This window comes from Molothrus aeneus, chromosome 15, assembly GCF_037042795.1.
Source record: "Molothrus aeneus isolate 106 chromosome 15, BPBGC_Maene_1.0, whole genome shotgun sequence".
In the NCBI taxonomy this organism is placed as follows: Eukaryota; Metazoa; Chordata; class Aves; order Passeriformes; family Icteridae; genus Molothrus; species Molothrus aeneus.
Window position 1 is genome coordinate 17359232 of NC_089660.1, and position 26392 is coordinate 17385623.

At 42.3% G+C, this 26392-nt stretch overlaps 1 protein-coding gene across 4 annotated transcripts; it reads right to left on the bottom strand.

Moving 5' to 3' along the window:
- Positions 1 to 25874, bottom strand: MATR3 (matrin 3). Of its 4 annotated transcripts, none has more exons than XM_066560477.1 (15): positions 25785 to 25843; positions 16905 to 17982; positions 12543 to 12604; positions 11980 to 12021; positions 11641 to 11744; positions 10402 to 10454; positions 9797 to 9922; positions 9061 to 9186; positions 8706 to 8876; positions 7369 to 7500; positions 6124 to 6167; positions 5265 to 5655; positions 3260 to 3653; positions 2560 to 2681; positions 1 to 1061 (listed from the first exon to the last, which is right to left on the bottom strand). In XM_066560477.1, the coding sequence occupies exons 2-15, from the start codon at positions 17793 to 17795 to the stop codon at positions 1011 to 1013; spliced, it is 2709 nt and encodes a 902-aa protein (XP_066416574.1). In that variant the 5' UTR covers positions 17796 to 17982; positions 25785 to 25843; the 3' UTR covers positions 1 to 1010. The 4 variants fall into 4 exon arrangements, with proteins under 4 accessions (XP_066416574.1, XP_066416573.1, XP_066416577.1 ...); XM_066560476.1 differs by lacking the exon at positions 25785 to 25843 and adding an exon at positions 25414 to 25606; XM_066560480.1 differs by lacking the exon at positions 16905 to 17982 and having other exon boundaries at positions 25785 to 25874.
- Positions 25875 to 26392: the final 518 nt, after the last annotated feature.

Below are 26392 nucleotides of genomic sequence, written 5' to 3' on the forward strand. Positions count from 1 at the left end.
TGTGGTCTAGCTTTGTTTATTGGGAATCACTTTAGTAACCTGAAGTCACAAATAAGCAGTAAATAACAAAAACTACAGATAAACACAGGTTACACATGCAAATTCCTGTTCACATCTCACATGTGCAGGTACATTAAATGCACAGTTCTAAAGAGTCTTGACAAAACCAGGTTTTAACAAAAAATGGTGTTAAAATGCAGGTATGAAAACTTCCATGTGAAGAATATAAAGATACCTCTGTCCCTTTTGGGACTCCAATGCTGCTTTTGATATACCAGAGATGTACGACAGCGACGAGATTCAAGTAAAAGCAGGAAGAGCTCGAGGAAATAATACTGGTCAGAGAATGGGCATTTACTTCTCACTAAAAATACACGGAATAGCTGAATAGGAAAGTCTAGCAAGAGCTTAGGAAAAAAATCACAAAATTGTAAAAGCTGACTAATCACTAATTTTCCTATTTGCTATAGATAACAGCAGTGACATTGAAAGAAACTGCAATTCAACATTTAAAAATGCAACTTACATTTAACGACTTTTTCAAAGTGAAATGCAATGACAGCCTTACACTCAAAATTAAACAGCTGCTAGGCTCAGACCAAAATACGGAATGTTCTAGATAAAATAAAATACAGTATAACTTTTCATTTTTTATTCAGAATGGAATTGAAAGACAATTTCTGAAGCTTGAAAGTAGTAAGTTTCATTTAAACGCAGTTTTCTTCTCATAGATGAGCTTTCCACAAGGGTGCAAGATTTCTTTTTCTGTAATAGCTTGAAGTGTCAAATGAAAAGTTGTTGCCATTCTCACATTAAGAACAAACTGTTGTCATTAACTTAACTGCATATGCTTTTTGCTACAACATTTAACACATGAACAGACCTATAATGCCTACTGTATCTCACTAAAACAAAAAAGAATACAGTATTTCCATCTACTACTTGTACTGCTTTTAAAAAAGATTAACATTAAAAACAAAGCCACGCTTTCCTTACATCCTTCCTTCTTTTTAACCTTCTTTCTTTTGCCTGAAGTCTTCTGCCATTTTATCCAGAATTTTCTGTTGAAAGAAACCAGTTATATTGGGGATATATTTAAAGTTTCTCACAGGCACAAGATAAAGAACGGAAACATAAATCCAATTTCCAAGTTTAAAATCTGTGAGCATCAATTGCAATTGCAAAGGTCATAACTAACGAGGCTGGCACTTCTCCCCACCCTGGAGTGGAGCTCTCCTTGGCAAGCCAAGGGAATTCCTTCCCCTTTTGTCATGGACTTGTGACATGACTGAGCCACTTACCTGGGTGGAATCTGCCCTCTAGAGAGGCAGGGACACAATTGCTCAGTATCTCCCCTCCCTGAAGAAGGGTTAATTTGGAAGTCTGAGGAATTTGGTACCACTATGATGACATTTGGCAGCAACATCAATTCACCTATTTCATTCTCCCAGCTCTCCAAGCAAAGGAGACTTCCATCTCCAAGCAAGTGTCACTGTGAAACAAAAGCTGCATTCCCCCTTCCCTCCCCAATTCCAAACCCCACCACAGTCACACCATCACCCACAAGCAGCTCACTGATCATTTCTGCCATGGAAAAAGCAAAGCAAATCATGTTTCATTCAAGTAATAAAGCTCACAAATTAGCATTTTCCCCCCTTCCCTTTTTACATCAAGGCTTTAATGTCCCATAAGCAGGTACCTCAATGGAAAAAAAAAACCAAGGAAAAAAAAGAAAAAAACACTATGGTGATGGATGAGGTGAATTTTCTTCCTACAAGATCCTGCATGGGAATTGATTTTCTGACCTACTCCTTCCTTCACGGTATTGTTTGGTGACAATTTTTGTGCCATCTGCCTTCCTGGGTCCTTTGTTTATTTAGGGGGTTCCCTGTTACTCCAAGAAGGCAAATGTTTGAATTATGAGGTGCCAAATTCTCCTTCTCTGTGGAGCCCCTGGGGTTTGCTTTCAGCTCAGGGATCAACTGCCCTGAAATGCATTAATGTGACACTGCAGGACTATCAGAATTCCTTTGGGATTGCCCTTTCCTGGAGGTCATGTTTTCAGCTCACAGTATGAGGTTACAGCAGCAGCATTGTCACTCATGCCATGCAATCATGTGATACCTCATCCAGTTAGAAAATGGAAAAAGTGCTCACAAAATCAGAAGTTGCAAAGGTTTTTCCTTTTTTAAACATAAAAAAACTTCACCTTAAGCTTTGTTGATTGGTTGAAAGCACTCTCAAAGGGACAACTGGAAGGGATCTGGGCCATCTGTATTTACTCTGCATCACTACTTCTAGGCCTGGCCTTGTTCCAATTGGAATTCCCTCTTGAATCCAAATTTACAAGATAAAAAAAAATGCTGGAGCCACTCTTTAAACTGTGTATTCTGCATATTGTTTTCACAAGATGACGTTTTGGAGAGGTCTATCTAGAGTTAAAAGTGAGTAAGCCAATTTCCACTGCCTGAAAGGTATTTTTATTCTCAGTCCGGTCTCGTTGAGCTCTATTCCCCAGAAAGAATCAAGCCATTTAAAATGAACAAGTTTTTGCCTTACCTTCAACTTTTGATAATGAGGAAGGCTGCTGCAATGGGTCTTTTTTGCAACATCTTCATTTGTGTAGAACAGGGAACACAATTTGCAATAAAACCCTGTTTTGGGTACCACATAATTCACACCTAGAGGAGTAAACACCACAAAATAAACTAAGAGATCTACTCTACATCATTTCTTTTAATGTCATATGTCATTTCAGCTAAATCTTAATACCATAATTCACTTTACATTAAAAGCTGCTTTATCTTTAAAAGTCTCTGTTTTAGTTTAGTCAAGGAGGGGCCTAGTAGTAACTAAATATGTGCAGTTTTTTTTTAATTTAAAAATCAACCTTTTGGATTAAGGGTCCATTTTATTAGGTCCTTCAAGATCTCACAACGTTTTGTGATCATTTTGGAGTATTTGATAGGACTGAACTATTACCACTATTGTGCTTTGTGCTAGCAATTGAATTTGTGTTGCTAAAAGATACCTCTGTCAATTTCTGCCTAAGGAAGGGGTTATGAAAAACTCTATGAAAAGAAGGAAAAAAGGAAGAAAATACTGGGTTTAGGGCAGGAGTGAAGAAGGGGAAGGAGGGGAAAGCCCTAAAATGAAAGGCTATGGGGCAATGTATTGCCAAAAATAAAAGTCAGATGAAATGAGAAATGCTACTGCGATGCACAGAGACATTTTGGAAAAGAAATGGAAACAGCCTTACCAACAGGAATGTTTGGCTGGTATGGCCCAATCCTAAACTCATCTGGGACAAGAGGTTTCTCCAGAACACTCTTTGTTTCCTGCTCGCCCTGGGGGTCTGTGTTTTCCTGGGTGCTTTTCTCAGTATCCTGTGCTGTTGCAGCATCAGAAGCTTCAACATTTTCAGCCTTGGCGTTCTCTTCGCTTTTCGTTCCATTTTCTAACGTTTCACTCTCCTGCTCTGGCTCCTCAATCTTGTCCACCTTGATCTCTGCCAGGCTGTCCTCGCTCTTGCCCGCAGCCTTGGCTGCCAGCCCGGACTTGCGCAGCTTCTGGTGGTCGGAGTCCTCCTCGTCGCCCACCTCGTCCAGGGTGACAAAGCCCTCCATGCTGCGTGGGAAGCCGCCCACGTAGCGCTGCGGGGACAAGGGGCTGGGTCAGCTCAGCCTGAGGGCTCCCCTCAAACCCCCGGAGCTTTACAGCACAAACACATTCTCCAAACTCCTCCTACGAGAGCTGCCTCGCTCACTCACACTGTCACTCAAGGTTTAACCAGCTCTTTTTGTACCCCACTGCTCCCAAATCAAGGGTTCCCTTCCACAATGGTTTTTTTGGTTTTTTTTTGCATCAGGGGTGGCCACTGCTTCAGCACAGCAACATGATTTCAACTTAAGAACAGAGCCAAAACCATTTAAATTCTCAAGATGAAAGTTCTTTTAACGTGAGTACCTTAAGTGAAAGTAATTTTGGAGTGCATAAATTTTGTTTCTATTTGAGAATCTCGTAAGATCCTTGAATTCATGGCCTGAACAGAAGGCAAAACCTTAGCAGAACTATTCTGTCTCCACTAATGATATGAAAGTTCATCAGAAAGAATTAAAAGTTCTTTTCAACCAGTAGAAAGCTTGGAGCATCCCCATTAAAACAACCACTAAAACACAAACAAAACCAAACAAAACCCAACCCAAAGCCACCAACCACCCAAACTGTGAAAGCCTCTGAAAATCCAGGTTTCATTCCCTCTTCTGAGGGACTGTCTGAATTTGGAATTTTTGGAAATGCTCCTGCTGATATTGAGATACCACTCTTCCACATACTTAACAGCAACTGAGAGCAGGACTGAGGCAGCATCACCTTTGTGAACGTGGGTCTTCAAGGAATGAAGTCTGGCTCTGAAGCAGTTTATCACAGCCAATGCCCACATACCAATAAGGAACACTAAGAAAACTGGGAAATGCCATTTGCATGGCCAGTATCCATTTCAGCACCATTAACCAGGCTCCTGACAAGGATCCCCCAAAACTCAGATCCATGCATATCTCATTCACTAATTAGGAACATGCCTTTCTTGCAAAACAACATTCCAAGTCAACAAATTACTACAACTTTGCACACTACTCCACAGAACTGAGTGTGATTAACAAAGCAGGTAGGACATAAAAACCACAGAAGCGTGGGATGATGTGGTGAGAAAAAGGGAATTCAGAGCAAGTAGCCTGTGACTGGAAACATCTTGAAAACATTTCTTGTCTTTCTCCAGTGGGAAAGGGGCCCTGGCTAACTGCAGATGCCCCTACCTGCCCCTCAGTTTAAGGTGTAGCTGTACATGCAATTCTGTCCAAGCCCAGATTAGCCTCAAGTCCCCAGTCCATTAGTTTCTGAACATCATCTCTGGCTCATGGGTAACTACAGACAGTTTGCTGAGGAACTGCTTGAGAGAACACAGTTCCTGGCTAAGTATTAATCAAAAAGACGGTGAAAAGCAAGCAAATCCCCAGCAAGCAACAAGGGTAGAAGCCCCAGAACCAAAGTTTCTGTCAAAACAGAATCAGGGACCTATAACTGAATCCATGTGCAAGTCACACCCAGTGAGATCTTCCATTTTCTTCACAGGAGCCCTAACACCTGTTCCTCTCCAGACAGGTGTTTTAAAGACCCACAGAGGAAGGCCTGCACCAGAATGTACATGGTGTGCTACCTAAGTTAGCCTGGGCTTCCCCCACTCAGCAGCTCACTGTGTGAGTTACCTTTTTAAGCTTTTTCTTGGCTGCTGGAGTGGCTGCAGCATTCCCCTCAGTTTTTACAGTCGCATCATCAGGTGTGTCCTTTTTTTCCTCAGTAGCCACATCAGCTAAATTGGCAACATCTGCATCCTCTCCTGCTGAGCTGCCACTTTCTAACAGTGCTGCTGCCTCTTCCTCATCCACCAGCAGCTCATCTTCAGACTCCAGGAGTAAACTGGGCTCATCTTGCTCTGTCTGTTCCCCACTTTTGGCACCTGAAGGCTCAGCAGCATCCTCCTGTTTCTCCTCTTTCACTTTTTCTTCTGTATTGCCACTTTCAGGTTTCTGAGCAGGTTCTGTTTTGGACTTCTTATCACTGGGAGAATCTTTGCTGTCTGGGGAATATGTTCTCTTTCTGTAAAGAACAAAGAACATTGCTGCTTGTAAACCTGGAGACAGCCCAGAAATTACTAAAGAAAAAGATCATATTTCTTTAGACAAGCCTGGAAACTATTGTGTTTCAGTTCAGAAAATGGAAAGCTGAGGGAAACCCTGAAGGACATCATTCTTCAAATATACAAAAGGCTGCTCCAAGGAGGAATTATCCTTACAAGACAGGACAACTGCTTGTGGGTTTAAATTGCAGGGAAGGCAAGGCTAATTAGGGACTGCAAAAGATTTCCTGGAGCCTGAAGAGGCTGTGAAATCTCCATCATTAGAGGAAGAGGGTGGGTAGCATATTTGAAACAGTTAATCTCTGGGCACAAGCTCCAGCCATTTGATCTCAAAGCTTGCCTGACTCTTTGGTATTGTTTCTATACTCTGCATAAGGTATTTTCATATTTCCTTTGAACAACATCATGCTTTAACAATAAGAAATTACCTGGTTTTATCCTTTTTCAGCAGTTCAACTCCTTTGTTGGGAATCTAAAATAAAATTTTAAAAATCTGTGAGTCACAGCAGACTATGACTTCCACAACTGCTGCAGCATTAATTCAGACCAGAATCCAATCCAGCCAAGTGCTTCCAGCTACATGAACCGCCAGGAACTCTGTCCATGCCACCCACAAACTGATCAGTAAACCTTTATTTCATGTCAGACAGGATCTGACCAACCTAGAAATCCCCTGCCTTTATTCACAGTAATTATTCAATACAAAACAAATGGGACATCCTGCTCCAGAAAATTCACATACATACAATTCCTGGTTTGTTTATGAACCAACAGCATGTAGTGCAGGCAGTGGCACAGATCAGTCCTAAGCTGTACTTTTCTCCATCATTAGTGGAAACCTTTAGCAGACTCCCATCACTTCACTTGTTTATGAATTACTGAACAGGAAATGTCACTTGTAGGCAGTAACAAGGAAATCTATTCCAATTGCCACTAAGTGCTCATTTTGCTGCACTACCATGTGCATCAGTAAGATTTCTTCAAGCTCCACAACAAAGCTGATGTTTCTAGGAGACAGCCTGACAGCTGAGATTTCTCCTATTTTCATTATCACAGGACTTTATTATTATCACAGAATATTCTGAGTTGGAAGGGACCCATAGGATCATCAAGTCCAGCTCTCCAGTGAATGGCCCAAAAGGGTTGAACCCACAATCTTGGCATTATCAGCACCATGCTCTGACCAGCTGACCTCCTCTCGGTTTTCTACCTACTGTCACAGTCTGATGAAGAACCACCTATAATTGCATGAATATTACTCTGGTGTTATGTAAAAAACCCCTTCAGTCAACCTTTCCCTCCTTTATATCAGCTGCACAGGCAGAGGTGCAGTTCTAATACATTTTAACTTTTCACAAACCTTCATTTTCAAAGATGAAGGGGAAAGAAAAAGGATCCCACATTAGAGAATGTTCTAAATGGAGTAATTTTAATTAAAATCTACGTAATTTACTCTAAAATCTGAATTATAGTAACTGGGTTTTGTTTAATCTGAAAGGAATATCCTTTAACTTGTCTCATAACACCACACTCATGCCAAGTGACTGCACTTGAGGAGCCAGAAAATATCACAGCCAACTGTTCAATTTTACATGCAACACTGAGTTTTCAATAAGGAATGGCTGTCATCTACTTCCCTTTATATCTTCAACTACAATTAAAAAAGTCCTTACTCTTAACACCAGTTTCTTGTACTTTTCAGATAAATCCACTTTCACACATCTGCCTTGGAACCAAAGCGCTTTGTTGGCACAATGCTCAACCATGGCCAAAGCATCTTCTCTGGTCTCCATCTCAATAAAGGCCTGAAAAGATTAAAACACACGTTAAAAAGGACTCTGAAACACACAACACTTTTCCAGGCAGTGATTTAACTTAAAATACAGCATTTCCAAATACTGAAACAAAATCACGAGGTTCAACTACATCCATCCTCACCAAACACTTTAACATTTACCCAAGTGCTCTACAAACCCCAGCTTTTCCACTCAGAACTCTGAAATTAAACAGGCATTCAAATAATCTGCCAAAAGTCACCATAAAGTAAAATATGATTTAAATAAAAAAGTATCAGGACAACGAAACTCTTATTTAGTGCTTATGTACCTGGGAATTTCAGGGAAGCTGCGAGATTACCTCAGTAGTTTGTTTTTGGTTTTTGAGAGAAGGCTGAAACAGAAAGGCAGCAACTGCTGCTCCCTCCAGCTTTGTGAGGAGATCTCATGAGGCTGCTGAATGAGCTTTAAACAAACACATCTGGGTTGGAGTATCCTTGCCAAAAAACTGAAAGCTGTTTCAGCAGCCAACTTAGACAGCAAAGGGATTTTGTTTTTCCAGTGAAATAAGGTCAGGGAGGACTTCCTAGGGGTCACACAATAGTTTAGTAATTTTTCACTTCTCAAGTGTGGCATTAGGGGATTCAGGCACCCATCTCTTTGTAAGAGCAGGAGAACTTTCTTTTTTACTCAAGAGAGCAATGAACTGGGGCATTAAAGCTTAAAAAAAATTAGAGCTAAATAGTTTAAACTCCTGTATATTTATAGAAATCGTGTCCATGCACATCCAAAGCATTTCACTATACACATGCAATGGTCTGTCTTCAAACCTTTCTCTTCCAAGCTAGAAAAGCACAGTGGGACTGCTTTTGTTTAGTTTTAAAGAATGAAAAATAAAGGGTAAATAAAAGAAACATGTAACGGTGGAATATATTTATGTTTCATAGGTAATAGTTTTTCAGCCCTAAGAAAACAATCCCAAGGCTCTGTGAAGGAATCTGCATAATCCAGTAATTAAACCTCCATGCTGAAATACATTTTTTCTGTTTTTAAAGCAGCTCATATTCCAGCGACATCTCACAGGAAGCTCCAAAGCAAACCCCTGACCTAGACAGACTCTGGCTCATTTCCAAACCTATGCCAGAGCACAAAGCCCACAATGCCCCAGCTGAAGGTGTAATTTCTTCCCAGTTAACCCTCCTTCAAGGCCTGCCCCAGGGTTGCCCTGCAGTCACCTGGCTTTTCATTCTCATGAGGATGTAGTTCTTGATCTTCCCGTAGGGCTCGGCCAGCTTGAGCACGGCGTTGTCAGAGTAGCCCGAGTGGGGCAAGTTGCTCAGGTGGATCACACGGCCAAGTTCTGGCTTTGGTGGCTCAGTCTTTTGGTCAGGTTTACCCTCAGGTTTCTAAGATTAAAAGGGAAAGACATTTTTAAGACCTATATAGAAAATATATATTAGTGACTGTTCCTTGATTAATCTGATGCACTGAAAAGTACAGAAATTAGGAATAACTAAAATGCAGCAGCCTCATAACAGTGACTGCCCAGATTAAAGTAAGGCAATGCTCAAAAAAGCAGAAGGGTTTTACCTTTATTCTCTTGTATTTCTGTGACAAGTGGACTCTGACTGGTTTACCAAACACCAGGGCAGGTGTTGTTGAATAATATTCCACTGCAGCCTGGGCATCTTCAGTGGTTGACATTTCAATAAATGCCTGAAATCATACAAAATCGAATTAAGTGCTGCTCTTTCAGGAATCTAATTTTGTTTCAAATTTTCAAGCTCTTCTTCCATGCTTCCTTTTAAAAATAACTGCATCAGAAATGAAAACTGCTTTTTGGTTACAACATGAACTGACCTGCAGAACTTGGCAGACACTTTATTTAGGTGCACAAACAGAACTATTTTGTTTGTTTACATTCCACCTAGATTTGGATTCAAAACATTCAATTGCTTCCTGCTTTTTCCATTTCTGCGGTATTCCTTTTTTTCACACCTCAAAATAAGACACACTCCATAATACAAACTAAGATCAAATAAGTTTTCAGATAGTTTTCAAACAAGAGCAGAATGTGGTGCTGTTGAGAAAGCAATGAACAACCAACCAGGAGGATTTTCCAATATATAAGTGAAAATGCAGAAATGAGCATTGCTGGAAACACACTCCTCCTTCCTTTCCTTTCCCACATGCCCCTGATGACAGATGTGGCATCTCAGTGGGTGGCTGAGCAAGTCCTTTTCCAAAAACAAAGCTCAGACAATGACAGGAAGCCCATCAGACACACCAGCCAGCCCCCCAGCAGTGCCCTGGGACCCAACCTTACCTCATTGATTTTGTTTAGAATCAGGTGATTTGTGATTATCCCAAAGGGTTCAACGAGCTGCAGCAGCTGATATCTCAGGTTCTTTCCCCTCTGGAAATCCATGATGTGCACAACTCTGCTTGTTTCCTGTTAGACACAAAGCATGGGCACACAGCATGAGAAATCCTGAGTACCAGCAAACCTAAAATTCTGCCAAGGTTCTGCTCTGCTGGTGTAAGTGTTACAGTTTTAAAAACTATTTTTATCTATCTTCCCTAGTGACCAAAAGATGCAACCAGAAAAGGCACAGAATTTCTATGGATTTCCAGAGCAGTATGCCTGCCATGCCAAAGCTGCCTTTCCTTAAGTTCACTTCCCACAGCTTCATCATGAAGAGAACCTCCAAAGAAGTTCTGTACAGTTTTGGAATAAATATTTTGTAGAGCACTCAACACAACAAACTCCCAGTCTCATGCCAAAGTTTCAGAACTTCCACACAAATTAAAAAATCTCACTTCTAAAGACAATCAATAATTTAAACAAACAAAATCCACACCTTAAGCAAACACAGAAATATTATACAACAAAAACATGAGTTAAAAAAAAGAAAAAAATTCAATACTAACCACTCTGCCCTTCTGCATGTGTCTGGGTCCTTGCATATTTCCATTTCCAGCTCCTTTAAGAAATTAAAAGAATGAACAAGCTTAGTTCAACCTGTAAGACTGGGATTAACATGTCTCATCACGAGTTCTTAAAAGATATGTCACTTGTAATACCAGAGTGAGATTAAGTTCTAAAATCTAATTATTTCATTGCACTCTAAAAAGGCTTTTTATTTATTTCAGAGCTCTTGTAACTTGGGGTCCTAATTCCTGCTCCTTCTCTTCACTCTAACATTAGAGAAAGAGCTGCATTTATTGCTGTTCAGGAACAGCAGAGAGTAAGTACAGCCCATTGGAAAAAAATACCTCCTGTTTAAGTAAGATTTGCCAGAGGAAACTTCTTTATACACAAAGGATGTGAAATTTCTTTATCTAAGACACTCTTTATACAATTAAGGATTCAGGTTCTAAAACATCACCAATTCAATCACAATATCCATTAAAAAAATCCAAAAAACCAAACACAAACAAAACCCCCTTTCAAATAGTTTGGCCTACAGTTAAATCTGAGATAGTCTGAAAAATTAATGTTATTTTCATGTAATAAAGTATGAATGCATCTATAATCTAAAAAGTGTAATAGTTGTAAAAAATTGTGTAAAAAAATGTTGTAAGTATTTGTATTTGTAAGTAAACAAGTAAAATATTTGTACTCTGTCAGGATATCCAGGTAAATTAATTAGTTTTGCTCTTTTAGTTATTTGAACTATCTAAAAGGTAGGAAGAATCTGATTCTTAGCCTCCTTTCCTGAGAGGAAGAGGCTTGCATCATCCATCTTCCCACTTCTCACTTCTATTCCAATTTATTTCTCATGTTCACTTGAAAATAGGGGGAAAAAACACTTAGGACACTGAATTCTTACCAGAAAACTGCACCAACATGTAGCTACTCAGAAGACAGATAGAAAAACTTCCTACATAGGAAAAAAAAATCCAAGCACTCAACACATGTAGATTAATCTCAGTTAAAAATCAACAGCCATAGGGAGTTGGCAGTTGGCAAAAAGGTGAAGTGTGGGAACTCAGTACCACTCTTTAGTCCCACCACAGCCAAAGTATTTTAGCTCAAGTGCTGAGAAAAAACATTTTCCTTTGTTGTTTTAGAACACCAGTGACAAATTAAAACAAGAGTTAAAAAAACCCCACAAAAAGCCTAGCTAGAAATTAAGCCTGGTGAAGGCAGGTGCCTGCTGAGGTTACCTCTGGGCCCAACAGGAGGTCCCCCAAGGTGGAATGGAGGTGGTGGTGGTCCCAAAATTCCCGGTGCAGGGTTTGTGGATTGCTGCAACATAAAGGGATCACCCCTAGAAAGAGGAGAAAACACACTGTCATTTTAAACCAAGAAACATTGATAAAACACCCTAATTTCTGCACAGCTTCTATGCACACAACTCAGGCTACTTTTACTGCTGGACATCAGCTGGACAACAAAGGGAGGAATCCATTTGAACCAAATGAAATGTGTTGTTTCACATAAAATGTTAGGAACTCCCTCTGCTTCAAATAATTATAAATACTTCAAAATTAATTACTACTTACATTCCATGTCCTGAATCACTGTCAGGATTCCATTCTGGGTATCTTAAAAGAAACAAAATTAAAAGAAAATGTAAGAAACATGCAATCTCCTCTAGCTGTGTAACACAAGCAGCGGTACCTGGAGGTGTAAGACAGCTGCAGCACAGGCAACACTCCAGGCCCACTGCCAGAGCCATGACAGCCCTGACAGAAATGCTGCTCTTCAGGACAAGCTCCCTACTCTGCTTGCAGAACTGCTGGTTTTACAACAAAAATGTACAAGTGGTATCAACAACTACAATTACAACAGATTCTCAACTGCTACATATACATCAGTAGGATTCCAAAGCTATGAACCAGGATCCCTTTTTGTCCTGAAGATGCTCCAAGTTGCAGCAAGTTTTCTAAACTTGCTTTGTGCAGCAGTAATTTATAATCAGGGAACATCTTGAGCTGAAAGGACCCACAAGGATCATCCAGTCCAGCTCCTGGCCCTGCACAGGACAGCCAGGAATGGCAGGCTGTGCCTGAGTGCTGTCCCAGGCTGAGCCCTCCTCCCCAGTTACTGTACTTCCAGTTCATACATTTCGAGCAGCAGCTGACAGCGGCGGCTGTGAGTCGCTCCATTGATGTGATGGTTCCACTCCTGCAGCAAAGTAAACAAGGCACAATTAGCAGCCACACAGGGCAGTCCTTCCCACAAAGTCATGGCCTACAGCAGTGTCTTCTCTGCTAAGCTGCAGTTTTGCAGATGCATACAGAATGGAATCTGTGGTGCTGCTTTGAGGAGACACTGACACTGGACCTACCTCTTCCCTGCTAACCTGGCTAAAAAGGTGCCTGATGGGAACAGGGCTGCTCCTGCCTGCAAAGCTCCCTGGAAAACTCCAGCCCAGGCACAGAGGGCCATGGCAGCCTTTGGAACTGAAGGCTCTTTGTATGTCTTCAGGCATTGCAGAATTTCCTCTACTCTGCTTCATTCCTCAGATTTCTACAGATTAATATGAAGTAAGACTCCAATTTTTAGAACCATAAAGAGGCCAAGAAATTGCACGGAATTCAGAAAGGAAAGACTAAAAGAACCTAAGTGCATAGCTAGGACAAACTACAAACATATAGGTGAAATATAAAATATATGACCACTCAAGGGGAATAATAAAGGAAAAAAGCAGATCTAAACCAAGATGGTACAAAGGAGAAGTAATGAAATTGAACCATATCATCCAGGTAAAACTCCTCCTCCTGGTTCTGGTTTAAGCACTAGAAAGGAATGAGGCATTTCTACTTTTTCTCTGCAGACCATTTTAACTACAAAGGGAGTTGCTTATTTTAGTGCCTGATCTCTGTATTTTTATACTCTTACAAGTAAGAGCACAAATCTGTGCTTTATTCACATTTGTGAAGTGACAGAAGCTCTGGAGTTTCCCAGCTGCACATATGGGAGCCACAGCCTGACCTTCACTCTGCTGCTCCTCAGGGAAGAAAAGGACCAGCAGAGATAAACAGGGGGGAGAGTTATTCAAGAACCTTGGGGCTGAAGGTTTTCTCCAACTGAAGGTTTTTTCTTATCAGCCACATTTTCAACTATGAACACAAAGTGCACTGGCAACTGCTTTATGTGGCTCTTCTTAAATGTCTGCTTCTGCTCAGCACCCACAAAGGATTTTTGCCTAATCCCTTATCTTTCCAGATTTTTGGTCTCTGCCACACTACAGCAGTCCTGGATACAATGAGACATTCCCAAAGCTCACTGTAGTATTTCCATATGTTAAATGCCTACCCTGCACTTCTTACAAAGGAGAAAAATCTGGATTTAAAGTCTCTCATAAAGTACTACAATATTACTCCATGATGCTCCTGACATGGAGCAAGATGAAGTCATCCCTTTTAGCAAGATGTAAAATGAGAGCACCACTTTTTCTTGTTAACTGCACAAGATGTAGGCTCTGCAACTATAAATAGGCTGGCAATTAGGATGAAAAATACCCACCAAAAATATAAAATCTATGAACCATTCAATACAAAGTTTCTTCAGTTCAGTACCTGCTACCAAGTGTTAGCATTACACTCTTGAAAATAGTCCTTTAAACCTCAAACCCCTCTAAATTCAGGGGCATAGTCAGTAAAGCCTCAGTGACTGGTTCCACCAGACATAACATGCTTTGAATCTGTCTCAACACAAAACTGATGTAGAAGTCATCTGCAAACCACAGGCAAAGTTTGGGAGATTTAATTCTATTAAAATGCTTTTAAATTGGCAGAAAAGGGGGGTGTGATTGTAACTTCGGATTTTTCTTCTCCCCCAGGGAACAATGGCAGCTCATCCACATTAACTTTTTATTACACAATTCTTAATCTGGATTCCCTTCGCTGCCTGCACCCATTTGGAAGCATCCCCTCCCCAGGGTTTTGAGGCACCAGATTATTTGTATTTACAGGAACTCATTAACACAAAGGCTCCAAGCTGAGCGAGAGAAAACCTGAACTGAGTTTCTGAAAATCCAGATTCCCCTTTAGCTCGGTTGATGCAAGCCAGAGGACACTCTGTTCCTCAGAAAATGAGGCCACCCTGGAGCAGCTAATTTTAGCCAGCCCTCTCCCAGGGCCACAGCCAGGTTCTCCCTCTGAGAAGTACCAGGTTCAAGCGTTTCACCTCCAAATTCATCTGCTTGGGTTGCATCAGCCTTTGTCTCTGGCAGGAAAACAATCCCTCCACATCTAACACCTCATTCCCTGATAAAGGGATCAGGATTGACAAAATGCCTGAAGTAACTGGGGCACGATTTACTTCACAGACAGAAAATAAACTCGGTCTTAAAATATACACACATCAAATTAAAGAAGCAATTAAGAACATCACTAAAATTAAAAAAAAATCCACTAGAAGACTACTCTGCCAATTTAAGTTACACTAAGGATGCTTAACAACTTGCTTGCATTTAAAACACACGTAGCTTGATCAAACACTTTTAAGAATCACTGATATTTTTATTTGGAGGTGGGGAAAATGAGATTTTGTTACTATAGTAATAAATTTACATAGTCCCAGCTATGAAAAGCATTCCCTTTCTGCTTTCCATACATTTCGGCTCAAATCAGATTACTTGAAGTAATATTTTACTTGATTTGATTTTGTGGGAGACACAAAATAAGGAATTGTGTAATGCTTGGGTATGCAAAGCAGAGGAAAGAAGGAGAGAAAGAGAAAATTCTTGTGGTGACATGATTTCTGAAATCAGAAATAAAGCCTCGATTTGGGTCATAAGAACCAGATGATCCAACCACAAGTATTTTATTGTGCACTAGCAGTTTTAAAGTCAAAGTATATTCCTAAAAAGAAAAAAAAGTTTTACATGTTACAGAAGAGGTCAGCCATTTAGGTTATGCTGTTAAAAGAATTTGGTATTTCTCATACCTGGAAAGGTATTTCCATGAGGATATCCTTTCATTAGATCTGCACTCCAAAGCACACTAAGAGTCATGAGCCTTTAAAATAAAGAGCTAAAAAGACCCCTACTTACAGGATTACTGGTTGCCATCTTCAAGGGCCTCAGAAGTTAATGTTTTCAATCTAACCAAATGAAGTCCTTTTACAGAACTGAGCATGGCAGCTAAACTGTTAACACTTAAAACTTTAGTGAAAATAAATGTCAAATACAGGAGACAAGAAACCTGGATTACTGTATTTTATATCAAAAGTAATTAAAGCAACACAAGTTCATAAACTGTCAGATCAGGTGGAGCCATACAGCGTGTGCTCTAGAACTGGTTTGATCCTTTCCTTGCAGGGAAAGAATAATTCTTGTGTTTCAAAAAGATCAGATGTACAGAACAGCACTTTTTGAGAGGTAACTGTAAAGAAATGGTTAGTAACAGCAATTCCACATTGTATCAATTTTACAGTAACAGCATGTATTATGTTTTCAATTGAAGGCCTTCAAGCTAATTAGCCACTAATTGTGACAAGAGGGGCACTGTATTAGCCAATTAGCCAATTAAATTGCCTAGTATACTGGAAATCAGCAAGATGAGTACATTGGAAAAGGTGAAAGTGAGAAGGCTCTGAAAACACCATCTGAATCATGTTGAGTAACCTGCTCCCTTTGCAGAGCTGCACTAGGCGTGGATAACTAAGAGGGAAGTTTCAGCATCACCGAACACACCCGAAGATCCACTCTACTCGTGAGCCAAGTAAAGAACACTACTAGGAACACAGAGCAGGATACTGCAACAGCAGACTGATTGCTCGGAGAGTCTACAGGGATAGATGCAACATGTGACAATAAAAAGTGAGTCTGAAGTGTTCTAAGAAAGTTGTGAAAAAAGGAGAAAAATGACGACAAATTTCAGCCATAGTATGAGATAGAGTGTTAAAGTGAAATTAAAAAGGCAAGAATGAGCTAATCTAACACGTGGTTTTTACTTTTGCAAATAAGTTCCAGGGCTCTACATTAACTCTTTCCCTCTGGACAGGGAAAAAGCAGAACTGTGCAAGAATGCATCTTAACTACATATAAATCAGCAATCAAGACAGATGTGGAGGAGAGCTGAAACTAGCTTCCTGAATGGCACAGTAGATACACTGCAAAAAAACCCCAAACCAACAAAAAAATACCAAAACCCACCCCAAAACTGCTTGAATGCCAGATGTTTGTGGTTAAGAGAACATGTAGATGTAAAATATAAACAAGATATCCCAGTAGATGACAGCTGTTTGACTTGAAGTTAAGCAATCTGGGCAAATAAAATACATTAATGTAAAGCCCTGGTTTACAATGTTTGTCAACAATTACCTTGCAAATAAACCAAGTGCCTTTTTCACTCTCAAACCAACTTTCAGATCATTTCAAAAGCAACCAGGCCATAGAAATAATTAAAGAAATAGGTAAAAACAGAACAGATACTACAACGTAAAGGAAAATAGAAGTATCTGGTGCATAACTCACCTTATTAGAATGAACTGGCATATCACATATAGAGCACAGATGGGGATAACCCTTCGGTAAGAATCCATGGAAGTCTTCAATATTGCTATTTGGAGGAGCACCTCTCTTTTTCTCAAAGAGAGATCTCTCGGGACCAGGACCACGACCCATTCTGTCATACTCACTGTCAAATTTATGATAGTTATGCGAAGTCTCACCATAAAAAGATTCATCCCTACACCTTTCTCCATCTCTCAATCTGTCATCTTCATAATCCATTCTGTCATAATAACCAGATTCTTGAGAACGACTTCCATGGTCATAGTCAACCACTGGGTTGAGACTAGGACCACGATCATCAAAGCTATCTCTTCTAAAATGCCTTTTTTCTTCCCAATCATCCCTAGGTACTCTGTATGGTGGTTCCCGTGTGGATGATCTGCCATCTCTACCATAACCTTCTTCAGCTCTCCTCCTTTTAAGTTGTAGAAGGATCTGAGGCAAGTTTTCAGGAGTGATCTTGTCCTCGGGATAGCGACTCAGTTCATCTAAGTCTCTAGCAGACAGACCAAAGCTGGCCAAAATGTTTGTGGCCTGGTCTGCATCTCCACGGTGCTGAGAAGACAAAGGGAGCGGACCTCTACTTCCAATGTTAAATATAGACTGCAAATTATGGGAAGAGGTACTACCAGAAGACAGTGCACTATGAGATCCTTGTTGGTTCAATGAAGAACTCATTCCAAGATTCATTAAGCTAGCAAGGCGTGCAGTACCCTGGTTCATCCTTCCAAGAGATGCTGGCATATTTAAAGACTGGGTAGCAGCAGCAAGAAGGCCTATTCCTGCAGAGAGGTCACGCCCATGACCTTGTGAATCCCTACTCAGAGATGACTGCTGGAATGACTTGGACATTGTAGGACTAGAGCTTGTCTACTTTATGGATCAAAAAATTCTTTTTGTTTAGTTTTTTTTTTAAGATGGCTGCAAAGAGAGCTCACACTAGAAAGCTAGGCAAACTTCACTTCAAAAACGGTAACGCCAAGAAAGAGGATCAATAATGACTGCAGATCTTCTTCAAGCTGAGAAACACCAGACAATTCTGTAGAAAAACAAGCAGTTTTAGTCATAAATCCCTTTAAACAGATGCAGTTTTAAACTTATGCATCATGTTGAGCTAAAAAAAACATTAAAGATCTCAATCTTACAAGGCTTTTATCACATAACAGATTCAAGAGGTACCCAGAACCTACATATATTATTGCAGATAAAAATACAGTAGTGTTTCCTATACATACTACTCTTCTTCCACAAAAAGCTACTTTCACACTGAAGAAAAGTGAATTTCAGAAGTTTGCGATGTCTGAGAGCATCTATAAAGTTTACTGACATGTAAGCCTTGATCTCTGGTTAATGGCTTTATTCACACCCTACATTACTGTACTGTGTCTGTGAGAAGAACACAAAAAACTTAGGCCCACAGAATCCAAGATGACTTTGGCATATAACACATATTTGAAAATGAAACCTCTAGCACCACAGAAAAGGACGAAAGGAAGTTAAAAGTAACTGAAGTTTGGGCAAAAAGTTTCTGCTATAAGATCTGTAAATAAGACCAAACATAATATTCAGTCTTTACGCAGTAAAATTCCAATTACTGATGTGAAGACAGATGTGAACAAGAAAAACAAGTTTTACATTTTGCAGGAAGTAAACAAGACCTCTTGTTCCAATTGCAGTTACACTGCTAACAGCATTTCTGAAGGGATTCTTTGCTCTGTTACATGGCAGCTGTGACACACCAGCCTGTACTCTCAGACCTCAAACTAAACAAGGTCAGGCTTAGTGCTGGGATGGGAGACCCAAGGAAAACCCTGCTCCTGCAGGAAGAGACCCCAGTGAGTCAGGAGATGGCACCACATCCCAGCGGCACTGCCGGCCTGGGGCTGGCACTGACACCGTGACCACCTGTGGGAGTTAAAGATCCTAAAACACTGCTCACAAGAGAGAGGTGACTCTTTGGTGTCCCACTAAATAAAATACTAACCTAGCACTCCAAAATTAGGCTCAACTGCATTTACACAAAGTTCTAACTAAACAGTCTATCAATAGCCACAGCATGCTGCAATGAATATATTTCATAAAATGTTCTTTTAGGGCAGAGCAGAAATAACTGTAATACTTCACCCCATCCTCCTCCAGCCTTGGAACAGATACACAAAGTTTAAAGCAATTCAACACATGTGAAAATATTCCAGCAGGAATAATCTGCTCTTGGGTCCCCGACGTTGCAAAGCCCTTGCCCGTGTGGGCAGAGCAGTTCTGCTTCTCCAGCAGTGCCACCGAGGAGCACATCAAACACACAACCACTGGGAAAAGAAACAGGCACAGGCTGCACAGCTGCAAAGGAAGTCAGCTCCCAAGAGAACAGGTACATTTGGGGAGGAATGGAAAGGACAAAATGAAAGCAAGGACTTTTCCTTGAAGGGACCAGCTCTGCAGAAGGCAATGGCTCTTGTACTGGAAAGAGAAGGAAAAAGGTCAAGGTTAGAGGTCTCTAGCCCCACTGCCTGCTCAATACACAGCCTGTTCCAACAGTGCACAAAGCTGAAAAGCACTTGGGTTTTTTTTTTCAGTAGCAGCATGTTACAAAACTATGCATTTATGTAAAAAAAAAAAAAGGATTCCCTGAAAAATACACAAAACACACAGAACTCACACAACTCCACCTTTGCAAACGAACTCCTTTATACAATTTGCTACATACTCTGTTATCAATGCATTTAAATAATTTCAGCTACATTTTTAAGATTCAAATATGCTGGAGTCATTAAAAGGAAACTTAACTGTGTGACATTTGGTAAGAATAAGAGATTGAGAAACATGGGTATGAAAATAAGTTTGAAAGTTCTGAGGCAGAAGACAGGAAAACACTGCAGAAAGCTTCAGAGGAAAACAGTAACACAAGAACACAGGGGAGCATACCAGGTGAATTCTAAGGGAGATGTCCCAGAGAAGGGGGCCACACTGGAGAACACCTGAACAGAAAGCACCGAAGAGCTACATTGTAAAAATCAAGACTCTGAGTTCAAACAGAGTGGAACTCTAATATTCACCTGGGTACCATGCTTTTTATCTTATATTCATTCAGTATTCTTTGACGTACTTTTATGACAATTTTACAAGCTAATCCTTACTCATTCAATTTTTACGCCTGAATTTCTTCCTAGTTCCTTCACCCTCTTTCAGAAGGGTTTGAAGCTGAACTTACTGGGTTCTAAATAAAATCAGGTATTCCAGAGGGCTCTCTGAGCCTCACCCAGCAGCAATTCCACAGATACCCCTGTGGTCAGGACGGGCTCACTGTGTCCTGCTGTTAGTGCAAGGACCAACATTATTCAAGTTTCCACTAAATGAGGAAAGTTCTGCAATTTTGAAAAACACCCTTTATTTGAACAAATGCTCCCTAATCCTCTTGTCACATCTGTCAACTGGCAGTTCATTGTGTGCTGCTGCAGAGATTAGCAGGGAACAAACCCCACGGCACCCTGGCCTGGCAGGACCAGGGCTGCAGGACCTGATGGTGCCACGCTGAGACCCCACTCCAGAGCTCCACAGAACCACACCCAGCTCCTGCAGCTGCAAACACCCAGGGAAGGGGCAAAGGGAAAATAAAAATAGGAAAGACGGGAGAATAACCAAGACAAAGACAGAGAGAGGGACAATCTTATGGAAAAGCATGAAGTGGGACAGTAAGACAAGTGTATGATGAAGACACAGCACAAGCTGGCAATTGGTGCTAGTCAGGAAATACCCTACATCCAATTAGGTAATTGAGTACTTAAATTAACCAGTTTGAATATCCTCAAAAAACCACTATTTATCACACCACTCATCTTGCAACGGCTGCTGCACTCCACTCCTAACCAGCCCCATCCTTTAAGACAACAGAAAGAGGTGGGGAAGAGCTCTACCCTCACACCAAGGATGTTTAACTTCCACAGGGTCAGGTTTAACGCGATCCTAAGGCAGCACTTCCTGTGCTGATGATTCCATGCCAGTATCTGATAGGGACAGGTTCCCATGGAGCAGGGCCAGCTTTTGAGAGAGGGTGCCATCAACTGAGTCACAGCAACAAGATGGGCAGGACTGAACAGAGCTGCCTCGAGAGCCAGACATGAGGTAGTTCAAAGTGTTATGCTACTTGTTCTCCATGTCATTTCAGCTAACTGGGAACAGACAGGCTTTCAGGTACACCTTTTTTAAGATCTCTGGGGAGAAATTTGGCCATATTAAGATTTGAAAATATATAATATCAAGCAATCTTGAAATAAGTTGAAAGTCAAAATGTTATTAGATTTCCAGACAAATGCAGACAATGAAAACAATTTGTATCTACAAGTTGCAAAAGAGTGTTCTATAAAGGCAGACAACAAAAATAAGGAATTTGAATCCTACAGAGTACACTGTTATCAAACAGAGCCCAAAATGAGGCTGATTTTCAAACACTCTAGAAGGTTTTTCTCTTAGTGTAAATCTGAGCATATCTTTTCAATAAAGCTTATGAACTCTTGCTCCAATATTAAGTTTGACCTGAGAACAGTTAAACTCAGTGAATTTTTGGAATATATTGATCAGGCTGAACACAAAAACCTCAGCTTGTCACCTTTTATGGAACACAAATAGGCTGAAAATAAGTCCCCAGCTCCCTATTCCTTTTGCCACTCTCAGGGGATTTTAACTTATGCAGAGTTACTGTAATTTTAATGTTAATCTTGTTCTTAAAAGAACTCATCTTTTACCCATTCCTCTCCCACTATTTACAGAATAAAAGACTTAAAAATGAAAAGTAACTGTTGTCACTTTCTAGTCAGTTTCACTTTCACTTCAAAACACATTGCATTAGAACAAATAAATCCAGTTATGGTAAAAACCTGAAATTATCTACAAGCTGAAAAGCACACCCTCATTTTGTAACAACACAATGCTTTTGCAGACCATACACCCTTGGGAAAAAAGTACCACAGAAGTTTTTGGAAGTCTGCTCTTTGGATAAATGTCTATAGGTCTTCTCCCTCCTCTCTTATGCATCGTACTCTGTGTGGCAATCCCTTCTGCCATGGGACACTTCTTCTGCTCCTTGGCAAAACTGGCTCCAGCACATCATGGCAAAAAGGGCTATTGAAGGAAGAGATCTGGAATTTGGACACACAGCCCCCCAGCTGCTCTGAGAATTAATGGCAGCAAAACCAAGAACTTGCAAGGAAATTAGAAGCAGATGTTGTCTAGTTGCTGAATGACCAAGTACAATAGATCTCAAATCCAAGGGATTAACTTTTGGACAATACAGAAAAGGCTACTGTATTGTCCAAAGGCAAAGGAGGAATTGCCCAGCTGCCTCAGAGAAATGCAGATTCTTGCTCATTTCAGCTCCCAATACTCAAAGTGGTTATTTAATAGAGCTGTTCCACATGCAAGAGAAGCACTCATCTTGTTCAAGCCACCTCAAAGGTCATGCCCTTCATGAAACTTCAGGAGCACCTGGCACACGGGACTCACGCTTTTTCTGGGCACAGATTAACCACTCTGCTTCAGGCACAACAACTGGAGGAGTTTCAGTTCTTAGGATTATGTTTATCTGCATCCCAGGGAGTTCCTTGATCAGAGGAACACAAAATAATCTGAGAGTTGAAGTGACTGTAACAGAGGATTGCTTCAGAACAGGGAAGTGTGACATCTGAACAGGCATATTTACAAATGGGGAATTAAAATGACTGGTTTAGCAATCAAGACTCTTAAAAGAACTTACAGTTTTCAACATCTGAATGCAAAAAGGAACATAAAAGAGGTTGCTTTCCTATTTCTGCTCATTATATGATTTAATAAATTCAACCAGGCCTCTTTTGTACGAGGTGTATTTTAAAAGTGCATTTATTCCTTTACAGAAACAGAAGTAGAAAAAAGAAGACTCAAGAACAAAAGAGAAAGAAGGCAAAACCCATGTATTTTTTGAAAGGGAAAGAAGTACCAGAGAAAACAGGTAACTGTTGTCACTGTGGTGACCACACCACAAACACCTCTATGGCTTCCAGCCATTCCTTTCTACTGCTTTAAATCCCATGGACACCCTTCAGAACCCCCACTCTCCAGTAAGAAGGTGCACACAGGCTCTTGCAGCTCCAGAAAGCTCCACGGAGCCACTAACAGAGGGGCTCTGCCAAAAGCAGAGTCTCTGTGAATGCTGTGGGATTTTATTGGGAAACTCCAGCAACACAATTGTGCCCCCATGCACAACAATGACACAATCCTCCTTCATTCCCAGCAGGTGGGGGGACCAACAGCCCCTGAGACACCAAAATTCTGACACCAACTCCAGAACAAATCACAGACCAATTTTTACCATTAAAAAAATTAAAAAGGAAAAAAAAGAAAAACCTCACACAGAACAGTTGTGTGTTCTGATCTGGTAACCTGAATTTCCATCTGCCTTGAGGCAGTTCCAGGGCTGGGATAAAATCCTGGTCTTTCCCAGCTGAAATCCTGCTTGAAGTTGCAAGAAGTATTCTAGCTGCAGAGAAAAATCAAAGAACTGTTTCACTGGTTCAGTGCTCAAAATAAAAACCCTTTTGTTGAAATTATGACTGCACAATATGGTACTTAAACACTCACAAACTAAATGAGTTCAGAAATATTATGAAGTATTTGCTTTTGTTTTCAAGACTTGTTGACTCAGAGAGCTGATGAAGAAAGGAAGCAGCATTGAAAAAAAAAAAACCTCATAAATGAACAAACTGAATGGAAATAATTTCATTGCAGCTCTGCTTGCAACAGCTTCTCCCCCAGATTTGTTGAGCCACCCAGAAGGCTGTTGAGTATTACATTATAAAATACCTTTGTATTCACCAAATCTCTCAGCAGAGACATGTGCAAGTCACAGCAAAGGGCAGCACACAGCTTTTCCTAATTTCTCACCCAATTAATGAGTGTTTTTATTTAAGTGCAGTTTATTCCTGAGTAAACCAAGTGGTTATAATGTAACAGCTATACCAAACTTCAGTCTGGGGCCCCAAACACTGACTCATCTTCCCTCCTCTTGAACTGATTTTCAGTTTTTATCCTTAGGAACATGGATATCCACATTTTAAGGACATATATAGGAATTGCTCTGGGGTTCTTTTCCCATCATTTAGTTTCAGGATGCATGTAACACCAAGCACACAATGCAGAAGTACAAACACTGGCTTATCACTTCACAAACACATCCAAGGTCTGAGTGCCAGTATCCTCACTCAGAATTCAGTAATGAATCATTTTGGGAAGTTTTTTTGATAAAATTCAAGACAGAAGTTCACTAATTTCTTGGGAATATAATAAAAACCTTAGTGTGTTCCACTACATGTTATAAAAACAATTTAACATTTTAGCACATTGAAAAATTGAAATATTAACGTTTCAAATATGAGAAGATTAAATCACTGGATCAATAGATTCTTTGTAAAGGAGCTCCTGAAAATGCACCCTTTTCTTCTCCCCATGAGAACTACAAAGACTGCTTTAAGAAACTTACATTTTCGACCAGAGCTGCTCCCTACTTATCTGACTCCAGGAAATCAGGACCACCTACAGTTCAAAAAACCTGAAGAATTTAAGGCTGAGTAAAAAGAATAAAGATCCTTCAGCAGTTTCAACCACTACTGGATACTTTTTTCCCAAAGGTCTGCATCGTGGAAAGAAAAACAGCCACACACTTGGAATCTGAGGGATGGTTCAGCTTTCTTTCAACAGCATAAATGCCTCATTTATCATTTAACAAAGCAGTTTTTCAGGCTCCCAGAAAGTTCTTTTCAACTTCTGGATGTTTTCAGAATAGGTGAACTTTGTATCTCATTACTCTGACTCTGGAAGCAGAGTGTGTACATTAAAGAAATGGAACGTTATCAATCCACCACAGGAAGAAAAAAACCACCCCCGCAGCTTGATTTGTAAGCACAGCCTGAATTATATGAAAGTGAAACTGAGTAGAAAGAGGGGTCAAACGGCTGCCTGCACTGTCAGGATTCTTGTTGCTCAACTCATTAATTCTTAAGGCCAGATGGGCATCAAAACCAGCAGTGTTAGGCTCTAACGGCCTTTAGAGGTTAAAGAAGGAGGGAGGAACGGGGCCGCCGGCGAGGCCGCGGCTGGAGCCGGCAGGGAGCAAGGGAGAGCTCCAGGCAGCGGGAAGCGCGGCGGAGCCGGGTCACGGCTGCAGCGCCGAGGGCCGAGCGGGAGCCGCAGTTCCCGGGCCCGGGGGGCCGCGGCGGGGGGGTCGGGGCTTTGTTCGGGCCCGGCGCGGCCGCAGTTCCGGCTGGCGGCGGGCGGGGGCGCCCCGGGGGCCGCGGCACCGGCCGGGCCGGGCCTGCGCGTGACCGCCGCGCGCCGGCCCGTGGCCCCCCCGCCGCGCGCTCCCGCCTCGCCCCCCACCCCTCACGGCGGGGCGGCCGCCGCAGGACCCCGAGATGGCGGCGGGCCGGGGGCGCGGCGCCGCTCCTACCTGCGGGCCGGCGGGGACGGAACGCGGCGGCGGCGGCGCCTCCCGCTCGGTGCGGCGCCAGCGGCGGGGGAAAGGGGACGGACGAATGGACGGACGGCGGGACTGAGGGAGGGACAGAGGGACTGAGGCGGTTGCGCGAGCCCCGCGCGCGCCTCGCCGCGCTCGCGAGAGCACGCCCGCCCGCTGCCCGCCTGCTCACGTGCCCGGCGGCGGCCGCCCCGCTCGACTCCGGTATCGCCGGTGAGTCCGCGCCGCTCCCGCCGCTGGCCGGGACCGCCCGCCCCGCCCGCCGAAAGGGATGTGGGGTGTGGGATGGGGACGGGGAGGAGGCGCAGCCGGTAGGGCTCTCGCGAGAGGTGGGGGCCGCTCACCGTGCTCTCGCGAGAGCGCCGCTGCACCGCGCGCCGCCAACCCGCCGCCCGCGCCCCGCTCATTGTCCGCGCTCCCGCGGGGCAACATGGGAAGGCGCGGGGGGCGGGGCGGGGCGGCGGCCACGCCCCCCGGGAGGAGCGCGGGGCCCGGGGCCGGGGGTTCGCGGCTCCCCTCAGCCGCTTCCGGGGAGCGGTACCGCAGGCACCGCCGCTGCGGGCTCCGCCCGGGGTATCCGAGGCGTCCGGGGTATCCAGGGTGTCCGGGATATCCACAGTATCCTCTGGTCCCCACGCTGTTCTCTGTGTCCTAGGGCACGCTCACGGGCAGCCAGCCCCGCCCAGCCCGAGGCCGCTCTCCTCAGCACAACGCAGGTGTCACCGTCGCTAAAACACTCAAAACTCTGGCCTCTCGCTGGCTGTGAGGCCGTTAGAAGGTTCTGGTAAAAAGGCCCTGCAGCCAATGTGCAAGGCTGTGCTGTTCCTCTGATCCAACATTGCCACCTTGTGCTGGATGAGGAGAGGTCCCTGTGCCGCTGCCCTCCTGAAATCCGTGAGCTGTCACCAAAGTACTCGTACAACCCCTCAAGTACTATTCGTAATTTGGATTT